The 11,014-nt window shown below is 46.3% G+C and overlaps 1 protein-coding gene and 1 long non-coding RNA gene across 2 annotated transcripts; both read right to left on the reverse strand.

Moving 5' to 3' along the window:
- Window positions 1-250: 250 nt before the first annotated feature.
- bhlhe22 (basic helix-loop-helix family, member e22) lies at window positions 251-2,158 on the reverse strand. The gene has a single exon (XM_062379646.1). The coding sequence runs from the start codon at window positions 2,029-2,031 to the stop codon at window positions 1,225-1,227; it is 807 nt and encodes a 268-aa protein (XP_062235630.1). The 5' UTR covers window positions 2,032-2,158; the 3' UTR covers window positions 251-1,224.
- Window positions 2,159-7,435: 5,277 nt separating this feature from the next.
- On the reverse strand, window positions 7,436-10,569 carry LOC133932888 (uncharacterized). The gene is made up of 2 exons (XR_009911996.1): window positions 10,302-10,569; window positions 7,436-8,228 (listed from the first exon to the last, which is right to left on the reverse strand). It is a non-coding gene; the product is annotated as an uncharacterized LOC133932888 (long non-coding RNA).
- Between the last annotated feature and the right edge of the window lie 445 nt (window positions 10,570-11,014).

Consider the following 11,014-nt stretch of genomic DNA (forward strand, 5'->3'; position numbering starts at 1 on the left):
CCCCCCCCCTACATAGTTAACTGGAGACGTGGTGAAAGTACGAGACTGACAACCGTGTGTACATCCCCCCCCACCCACCCACCCACGAACGATGAAGGTCTCATTTAAAAGCAATCACTAATTACAAATTGGATCATTCATAATTTATTCCTCTTTAATCACAATAAAAATGTCAAATTCATCTTACAATGTAATATGATCATGTTAAGGGTAGAATGATATTTGTATTTTTTCCAATTCCTCGACACTTCACAGATGAGTCACCAGCAGTATCTCTGTTGTTCAAAATATTTTAATAAAGCTTTTCAACACTGAAATACATACAAATGGCCCCTCGTTGCTCATAGAATAACGAAGGTATCTACAATAATCCACATCTTGACCTGACAACGCGATTATAATCTGAAGACCTCGATCACATTGTGTGAAAAAACGGAAAAAAGACATACACAGCAACTGAAGTGAAACTACAATGTGCAACACAAGCAAACAAAATAAATAAAACCGCGTATAAATATCCAAATAAATAAATTACAAAAGACACAGCGAAACACCGGATGAGCCGTGATTCTGGGTTTCTAAAATGTTCCGAAATGTTTATTATGTGACAAAAAGGAATCGTAATCATCGTGCGCAACTTTTAACAAGTGTCAAGGATCAGCACATACATATCTGTTCGAACCACTGAGCTCGTCCTCTGTGTCATTTTAACGTTGCCTTGCTCAGGACATTCCACGTGCGCGATAGAAAAGTTCATGAAAACAGGCCTTGCACCGGTGAAACAAAATGTCTCTGAGGCGAGTCGAATCAAGCAGAAACCCGCAAAAGGAAAAGGAGGAAGCAGCAGAAAGTGAGGTTGGACCAACTCTCCAGGAAGGTGTCCATCTATTCAAGTGAAAAGGTCGCGAGTTGTCAGGTCGCCGAAATCTCCAAAAGGGTCCATAACAGAGCGACTCGCACTCCACACCTGCAGCCACTCTCACAGGCCTGTACTTGTGTTCGGCCTTCCCTGTCATTCATACCAGCACTTTAAGGATGATTTATATACACAATCAAGTATTGTTGGACAAAAAAGCGTTTTGAATGCATTTAGTACATATTACAAAAGTATTCGTCGGCGTAACTTCTTTGTCTCTAAGCCTACTGACTTCAAGCGACACTCTCCAGAAGTGATCTCACAAGTGGCGTCTGCTCCCCCCCCCCCCGCGCTTCTCTGGGTCTCTGTTAAGGCTTGTCAGTGCACTGTTTGCAGAGGCTGGAGTTGGCGTTGTTGAAAAGGGCACATTTGTCTGGGCATGCGGCCGCTGCCACTCCACCGGGGAAGGGGTATCCGGGCGGCGGCTCGTACGCGCCCAAGCCGGGATTGGCGAGCGCAGTGGTGGCCGGTATCGAGGCGGCAGAGATGGCCTGGCCCTGGTTGAGATACGCAACCAGCCTCCGCATCTCCTCCAGCGCCTGCGCCTGCATGAGGATGTAGTTTTTGGCGAGCAGCAAAGTGGCAATTTTGGAGAGTTTGCGCACCGACGGGCTGTGCGCGTAGGGGATGACCCCCCTGAGCTCGTCCAGTGCGTCGTTCAGGTCGTGCATCCGTCGTCTTTCTCTGGCATTGATGTTAAGCCTCAGGGTTTTCTGCTCTTTGGATTTCTTACCTCCTTCTGCTTTCCCCGCGGACACCATCCGCCCGTCGGTCAGGAGGACCATTTCACACCTTTCGTCACTGTCATCGTCTTGGCTCTGCTCTCCGCCGCTGCTCTCTGCCGCCGAGGTCCTGTTGGCGCTCTCGCCGTACTTTAAGCACAAAGATCCGGTCGGCAGACCCAGTGGTCCCCCTCTAACTCCCGCGAGTCCTCCCGGCTGAATCGGGTCTGGATCGGTTTGGTCGAAGCAGCTCATCGGTGACTGGCGGTCTCTGGCTGGTAGTTCATTGCCGATCGACGACCTGAAAGGATCCATTTTTTTAGTGGACACGGCGCTCAGAGTTTTGTGAAAAATGTCCCCTGCGCCGCCGGGCAAGTTCATCCCCCTGTCCATGGCCTCGGTTCCGCGTTGTTGCGAGCTACGGTCCCTTCTGGAAACTCTTGACGCGTCTCCGCGACTTTCTTCCCGTGTGCGCACTGCACGAGTTGAGTTGTGCGTCAGTGGTGAAGTTGTGGGCTTGTCAGTTGAGGTGTGGAGACGAGAAGGAGACTCGTGTAATAAGTGATGGTCCCTCCTGCCCCCCTCTCTTTCTCCCTCCCTTCTCTCCCTCCCTCTCTCTCTCCCTCTCTCTCTCTCGCTCTCTCGCTCTCTCTCTCTCTCTCTCTCTCTCTCTCTCTCTCTCTCTCTCTCTCTCTCTCTCTCTCTCTCTCTCTCTCTCTCTCTCTGTCTCTCTGTCTCTGTCTGTCTGTGATTCACCTTCCCCGAGTCTCCACGATCATCCTCGTTACGCACAAGACGCCTGAGTCTTTTTACATCATTATCTCAGGCGGGTTATTAAAAAGGATTTGCCTGTTGGGACAGAGACACCGTCTCCCCCTCACACTCTCCACCCAATCAGGTTAACGTTTTAATTAATGGCATTTAAACGATGACAAACAATACCGCGTGCACTCCATCTCCTCCTGTGCGGCGTGTGATTGTGTCTCTTTATGACGGTGTTTTGAGGGAGCCCTCTACTCATAAACTGATCTGTTTGTGTGACATTCATTCCTGTGTGTTTCAATAGAAAAGTTACAAATCAAGGTAACAGTTGTCTCTCGTTCAAATTCTCACATCCTTTCAACTATTTGTTTGGTGCGTTTGTGTGTGTCAGTTCTCTTTTTGAATGTGACACAAAACCTTCACTTGGATTCAAAGAAAGACAATTGTTAATTTTTTTTTTTGACAACCACAACCAGTGAATTTTCACATGTTTTTGTTTAACATCAGATGTCCCCAAAACACACGTGAGTTTGTATGTTTCACTATTGTTATTCACTATTTATATTTCCTTTTCAGGAGCAGTTTTTCATGACTGACAAATCATGCAGCACTCCTACCAAGATTAACTTGTGCCCATACTGCCATCTACTGGATTTTCTAGGTATGTACACTTTCTTAAATTCAGGCAAATAGCCCAGGCATCTCAACATACCCTAATATAACCTGCTCTGTAACTACTTTGCAAACATATTCTCCATCACTTCAGCAACTTCATTTGCACAAAAAGCTGTTTGTAGTCTCTAAGTGCAAAGAATGAAAGACCAAAATCCCCCTCCACTTCATCTGGAGTGAAGATAACCGTAGTATGTGTGCTGCTTACATTAAAGCTTCAGTGGGTAGGATTTAGTGGCATCTAGAGGCGAAGTTGCAGATTACTACCCCCTCTCTTATTTAGGTTACTGTAGAAACATGGCAGTGCAACATGGTTGCTATAGGTAAGAGCGCCTTCTCCCCATGTTGATATGAAGGGCTTGTTTTGAGCTAATAAAACGGCAACACATTTTTCTAATAATAAAAAAAAATAATTGGATTTTCATATTAAATTCCAACTCCGAAATATATTGATGCTTGATAGTGATATAGGCTCTTGTAGGCTGCAAGGTAAAGATAACTGTATTGGTCCATAGGGCCCCAAGGGTGACAGTGGGCTTCTAAGTTCACTTCAACATTTACAGCTTTTTACCCAATGCAAACTTAAAGTTATGTAAACTAAACTATAACTGGGTTAGGGTTAGGGTTAGGGTTAGGGAGAATGTTTTTTTTACTTCCACAATGAATGTTCCTTACTCTTACACTAATGGTTGCAGAATGTCCCGTAATCCAAATTTGTTTTTGCAAAGTTTAATCATAAAACTAGAAAGTGATGCAAAATGACCGTGAAGAGACAGACAAATTCATAGAAACGTAACCTGTATCATTTGTCGAGCAAATGATGAAGGCCTTTACCACAAAAGCACAACGTTCATTGTTGAACGCCTCTCTCCCTCTTGACTGTCAGAAAGTGCTCAAAAGTTTAACTCAAAAGAGATCATCATATAAAATCACCACAAAGAAGATCAAATCCAAAGGAAGCAAAGAAATGTGTGTTTTCAAGTGCAAGTGCTGCAGTTTTTATTATCTAGTCGAGGCTTCATGTTCACACAATCATTTTATTTTTTTGCAGCTACTTCACAAACACTCAAAGTCTGACACTTTGTTCCACACATCCAAGGTCAATGTTTCATCCCTTCTGGAGCATATTTCAATTAGCTTATGTTCTGTCTCTGTGCTCAGACTCCATGAGAGGCCATCAGGGGCAGCATACTTGAGGAATTATGTTCTAACGAGTGGCAGAGACAGTCACTTTATCCTAAGACAGCAAGAGAACACCTTCATGGCCAATCAGGTCGAGCTAATGAGACAAGATGGGCCGGAACTGTGGCGCCGCCATTACAGCCGCAGTCCGTCAGCACTTTGCTGGTGAAAAGACTCTGGAGGGGAAAGCCTGTGAGGAAAAAAGAACCAGCATCATTTTGTGATAAAAGAAGATTAGACGTAGGAGCGAGACAGGAAGCGCTGTATTACCATGAATTACATTTTCAACACACAATAAGGTTTAAAGTTTACAGTATGTGACTTAAAAGGTGTCAGATATACCCACACAGCCCAGCAAAATCATCAATATCGTAAAAATCCAATTTTATTTATACAGCCCATATTCATAAATCTCAATAGATGCAATAGATGTGGCGCTTAACAGAGCAGGTCCACAAAATGACGATATGTACAATGGACTAAAATCCAGGTCTTGGGTCAGATTTAGCTGCATGTACCTTCATCTTACCAGCCTCAACAGTGGTCACTGACTGTAACTTCCAAAATAGATAAAGCCCTACTGATGTAAAATATTTAAATTTGACAGTATTTGATGTATGAGAGGCGGTGGTCTAGTGGCAGAAACTTAGACTATGGGCAGAGAAGGTCTCTGGTTCATCTCTGGTTCGACTCCACGGAGAGACAACAAAAGACTAACCTGGATTGATCTGTCCAAAAATCCAAGAGTCTCTCTACCCTGTCTAGTGCCCCTGAGCAAGGCAACTTACTCCCCCAACATCTGCTCCCCGAGCGCCATACATGGTCGCTCACTGCTCTGTGTGTCCTGCACCAGATGGGTCAAAAGCAGAGATTAAATTTCCCTACCTGCATGAGTGTGCCTTTGCATGTCTGTGCATGTGTTTGGGAGGAATAAATGGATCTTAATCTGATCTTGATCGGAAACTCGAACTTTAATACACTTTCACTGACCTTCGTGCAGTTCTTTTTCTCCCACAAGGTGGCAGTGAGTGACTTCTAATGGGAGGCCCAGTTCACGCTGGAGGAGCTGAGGGCAATGCAGGAGCATGATGAACATGCTTTATGCCAGCCCGGTGGATTTCATTTAACTTTGAGGATTTTGGTTATCAGCGGAAGCCAGACTCTCAGCCTGTCGAGTCCTGATATGAAATTTCAATTTTGTCACGTTGTGCTCTACATGGAGACGCTCCAGTGTGCCGTATGCATGACGTGGCAAGCGGGCTGATTCTATTTATTCTGAAGGCGACTGAGCTGCTGGTTTTTATAGAGTCATGCTTCAACATTTAGGGTCAGGGTTGGAAATAATTAGATTGCTGTGGCTGGGTCATTGCCATTAGTATTATCTTTTGTCTTGAGTGTGCCTCTGGATCATAGGCAGTGTAGAGTGAAAAGGTTGAGCTGTTTTTGTGCAGCTCAAATAATATTACTGTTTTATATCAAATTTTCAAGTTATGCATCTCTTGTTAACGCAAATATTTTGTCAACTGAACTCTTGGATTTTATCACCGTGCTGTTGTAGCATTGGTTGTTGTTTTCTGCTCAATGCCTATTTGAAGGATTTAGGGAAATAGACATTAATGAGTGGATGAAATGATTGGAGAACACACACACACACACACACACAAACACAAACACAAACACACAAACACAAACACACACCACCAGCAGGCCCCTCTTCCATTCATCCATCACTCCTCCCTCCATTCTCGGTGATAATATGCACAGACTCGCGTCATTAATCTTGATCTGATTATTGTCTGCTGTCAAAATGTGCAAAATGGAACCCGTGTCTTTATTCATAGAGCTAGTGCATAACCCCCCCCCCCCCCCCCACGGAGTGTTAGATGACAGCAAGGACAAATCAAATACATGCAATTTGTTTTCACAGAAGGTGAGAAGTGTTGTTCTGAAGTCTTATCATAGTTTCTGTTGTTGTGTTTTTAACGCTTAACTGGAGAAGGAACACTTTTCACAGTCATGGCATGATATTGAGTGCACTGCTCATAAAGGCCACTAGAGGACAGCCTCACCCAGCATGATGTGATTTTCTTTCGACACAAATACCCTAAGACTTTCGCAGCCTCTGGACTATTCGTCAGTTTTGTCGAAAGATTTGTTGGCTGACATTTCCGAACCTCTTTATATTGATTTAATTGTTCATTTGGAGCTCGCGTCTGTGCCGGAGTTCATCTGCCCACCTCCTCATTTACATTCCATACGTGGCCCCGCGCCTATGGAAATTAATATGCAGATCAAATAAATCATCATTTAATATCCCTGTCGTGCAGAACCCTTTTTAGATTATTGCAGGAGGGCGACGGTGGATGTGCTTCGCTGCGAAACATGGCCGTGTTAACGAGCCGTGTTTCTCATGAAGAAAAGGGAGGAAACAAAAGTGTTGCGAGAAAAAGAGATCTACTCAACCCTCGAATCAAGCGACAATTATTTCAATTTTATCAGAGGGATAGTTTAGTTTTTATAAAATGTTGTATATGTACTTAAACAATCTCAATCTAGTGTGGATTACTTTACACTGTTAATCTGACTCCACCCTCTTTAATTTTAGAAAAAAAAGTCCTGCTAAGATTTTATTTCGACCTTACTGCTGGATGCAATGACTGCTTTTTCCTATAGCCTCCAACATCCTCGCTTGTAGGTTACATATATCTGTGTGTGTGTGTGTGTGTGTGTGTGTGTGTGTGTGTGTGTGTGTGTGTGTGTGTGTGTGTGTGTGTGTGTGTGTGTGTGTGTGTGTGTGTGTGTGTGTGTGTGTGTGTGTGTGTGTGTGTGTGTGTGTGTGTGTGTGTGTGTGTGTGTGTGTGTGTGTGTGTGTGTGTGTGTGTGTGTGTGTGTGTGTGTGATATGTCGAGATTCCGAGACTGCATTCCTGCACTCCAGTGCCATTCCTGCTTGTGGACAGGAAGACGAGTGAAACAAAAGGCTGATTGGTGGTGCGTAAATTTCAGCACCACAGAAGGTGGACAGCGCTCTCGGGCAGCCTGTGTGTGTGTGTGTGTGTGTGTGTGGGTGGGTGGGTGTGTGTATGTACGTGTAGATGGACAGCTCCCCCCCCCCCACACACACACACACACAGAAGGGAGCCAGTACATGTATGTTCACATAAAATCAGGCCTTACAAAAATCGTGGTGTATTTATTTTATTTTCTGTAGAGAAACAGTACAAGGGTTACACGTTACAGTCAAAACAGACAAAAGCTAAACCGTCACTGTGTTTTTAAAGAATATAATGTAGTGTGTGAAATGCGTGTGTTGGATCTGCAGACATTTGAGGAAAGAGGAATCATCTCTTGGCATTCACCGCGTGCCTTAATTGTAAGACATTAAATCAAGGTCCGCTGTGAACACGGAGAGACACAACCCGCTCGTCTGTGTGTGTCTGTTTGTGTGTGTGTGTGTGTGTGTGTGTGTGTGTGTGTGTGTGAGTCTGTGGTTGCATGCGTGTTCGTCCACCAGCTGCATTGACTCTACTGTAAGAAAGAGACGCATCGAAAAGCTTTCTCTGAAACCTGTCATTATAAATAGCATCACATTATCTTACAGCCTTCGAGGCCTTTACGTTGTGCGACTACAAAATGTATCGTCATGTCATGTTTGGCCAAAAATGGAAATACAATAAAGAAATTCCAAACATCTTGCAGGGTCCAAAGAGATCAAATCCTCTCCCGGCTGGTGCAGGCTTACCTTATATTGTAAAAAAGAAAAAAAAAAAAAGAAACTAAAGGAATATGCAATTGGAGAAAAATAACTTTAGGTAAAGAAATTATTTTTAACGCAATGCCAGCGGGTTTAGGTTTGCGGGCGAAATGCCCAGACGTCCCAGGCCGTGACTGAAGATTAAAAAGGCTCCGTGTGTTCTGTTCCCTTCGTCCAAAACTGCAGAACGCGAAAAAGTCCTCCGTTATCCAACAATGCACCTAAAACAAGAAAACACAAAAATGCGTCATGAACTTCATATAGGACGACAGGTGACACAATCTCATATTCCACAGTGACCTGTTTGAAAAGCACTTGGCATCCTCCATGAAACTAAAAAAAAAGTCACCGTCCATGTCCAAAATATTGATTTCACTTAACCCACGCAGTTTTTTTTTCTCCCAACACGCACGCACACTCAAAAGCCTGCATCAGCCTGTACTTGGGGGCCGCACGTTAAAACTGCCGCAAAAGGGGGCACGCTGAAGAGCCTTGGTAACTGCGGGTGTCCTGGGCGCAGCGCGGTGCCCCACGTTGGGTGTATGTGCGTCCACATGACGCGATGGACCGGGACGCACCGAGTCCAGCAGCGACACCGTCTTAATGGGACTGATCTCTCTCCGTCGGGTCCTTTCCTCTGACTTTGGGATTAACGGTGCTCCAGTCAAACAAATGAGGCATCTGCCTTCAGTACAAGAGGATTGGGATAGGAGGAGGGGGGGGGGGGGGGGGTGGTTGGGGATTGGGGTTGGATGGGTGGGGGGATTGCTGACGTCACCTGGCAAACAGATGTTCCTCTATATTACCCAGCGTCCTCTTGGATCACTACCCTGTGCCCTTGAAACTAGGAGGGGAAACTGAGGACCTCCCATTCCCGTATTATTAACGTTTATCGGCGCAACGTGTTAATAGATCTGCAGTTGAGTGGTTGCCCTCTCTGCATCTCTCCGTGTATGTGCGTGTGCGTGTGCGGGGACGAAATGCCAACAATGGCACCGCAAATTGTGAAGCCCTAAATCTGGCATTTGCTGTGAGCGGTTATGCAACATTGCACTATCCCCCCCCCCCCCCCCCCCCGAAAAAAAACGAGCGCGAGAGAACAGACGTGCACGTACGCACTCACACCAAATACGAACGAACTCGTGCACGGGCATGCGCACATGCACCCTCCCCTTGTACACGCTTAGACGCACATACACAGGGATGGATGGAAGGATGGCTGGATGAGGGAGGGATGCTCTTGTCATCCTGAGCCTGCAGTTTGATGTCAGAGCCCTTTGGTCCAGCACATCCTGGGTTTCTGTTCCGTGTGACGAGCTGCAGCTCAAATTCACTCCTTCAAATCAGAGCGAGGGTGAATGACATTCAGTGGAGTGGTGCACCGTGTTCTTCTCGTCATGGTTATATAAGTGTGATGGGGAAGTGCAGTGTTGATTTAGGTTAAATTGCATAAATGCAGTGTTGGGGGGATGGCACAGATCTGAGATTATAATTCTAACCCAGACTATAGAGAACCAATTGCGCTGCATATCGACAAATGCAAACTGCATTCAAATGATGTCAGTGCTGTCGCAATCGTGTCCCTGCTCTCCAGTGTGCGCCTGACACCAGACCTGGCACCGGCTCTGCATCTGACAGCACATTGTGTGTCGGAGCCGTCACTGTGTAAAGAGTGGGAACGAAGAGGCGCAGGCTGCAGATATGGTAATCGCACACTCGCTATAGAACCGAGAGGAGAGGGGTGCAGAAACAAAGGGAATCGCCATTTTAGACGGAAAGGTCCCCTTCCCACGAAAACCGGGCGACTCTCGCCTCGGCCGTGCGTGGGTTTAGCTGGATCGCGGCTCGTCCGCAGCACGCCGCGGTGTCTCGGGTCCCGTCGGTGTGGGCTATCATGACCACCGACAGTAACGCGACCCCCATTGTCCTTCAGCGCCGCGCAACGAACAAACGAGGAGGTGCGGAAACGCTGCAATGTTCTCGTTATGCGTCTTATTCATGCAAAACGTCGAAACACTGCGGGTTCGCCTGTGCCTTCGTATCGCCCTTTGTTACCAGCTCCGTGCGTAGAGTGGCGTTATTCCCCAAAGCCCGCAATAACAATGGCAAGTGCAGCGTGAAGCGTCCAGGACCGTTATCCATCTATAGATAAAGAACCGATCGCTGCTCCTATCTCTCCTGTGAGCTGCCGAAATGCGCATTTAACCGTCAGACGAAGGTGAAGGTGAAACAACTCACGAATCTACATCTGATCATAAAGGATCGAACATAAAGCAAACGCAGACATTACTCACCAGGATCTGCTCCACGCCATATGGTGGTGCACCGCGCTCTGCTCGTATGTATCCGTGCTCTGCAGGTCTTTTTTTATGCGCTCTCTCTCTCTCCCTCTCACTTCACCTGTGTAATCTTATACTTCACTGCGGATCTGTACATCTGACCGGAGACGGTCGCTTGTATTCCCGGTTCCGTCCTCGGCGGAGCGGCGGACGAGCAAAGACTCCGCTCGGCGACAAGCTGATGCTGCCAATGAGAGCGACGCCGGAGCCTCTGCAAAGCATGGCTGCGCTCTCTCGCCTTTTTTTTCAAAAGAGGGCAGGTCGTTCTGTGCATTACAATGAGTAAAACCTCTCTCTCTCTCTCTCTCTCTCTCTCTCTCTCTCTCTCTCCCCCCTCTCCCCCCTCTCCCCCTCCCTCCCTCTCCCCCCTCCCTCTCCTCGCATGCACACGCCTGCACACACGCATTAATACATACAAATGCACGCTCTCGCTCACACGGATGCAAATGGAGCCCCCACGCGCGCTCCAGAAAGAAAACAGAAAAAACCCTCCAGTGTTTTTATTTTATTTTATGAGTTTTTATATTTCTTTATTTTCGTGCATGTAGCGCCGCTGGTGAACTGGTTTTCTGTGCGCAGTGAAACAGCGACAGTCTAGTCGGCCCCTTGTACTTTATATGTGCAGCCATAACGAGCCTGCTGTATAATTTATTGCAGCTCTACATTAG

This window comes from Platichthys flesus, chromosome 21 (assembly GCF_949316205.1).
Source record: "Platichthys flesus chromosome 21, fPlaFle2.1, whole genome shotgun sequence".
In the NCBI taxonomy this organism is placed as follows: Eukaryota; Metazoa; Chordata; class Actinopteri; order Pleuronectiformes; family Pleuronectidae; genus Platichthys; species Platichthys flesus.

What these genes read in the sequence shown, in the direction of transcription:
- bhlhe22 (XM_062379646.1), bottom strand. Translation starts at nt 2,031, where the DNA reads ATGGACAGGGGGATGAACTTGCCCGGCGGCGCAGGGGACATTTTTCAC.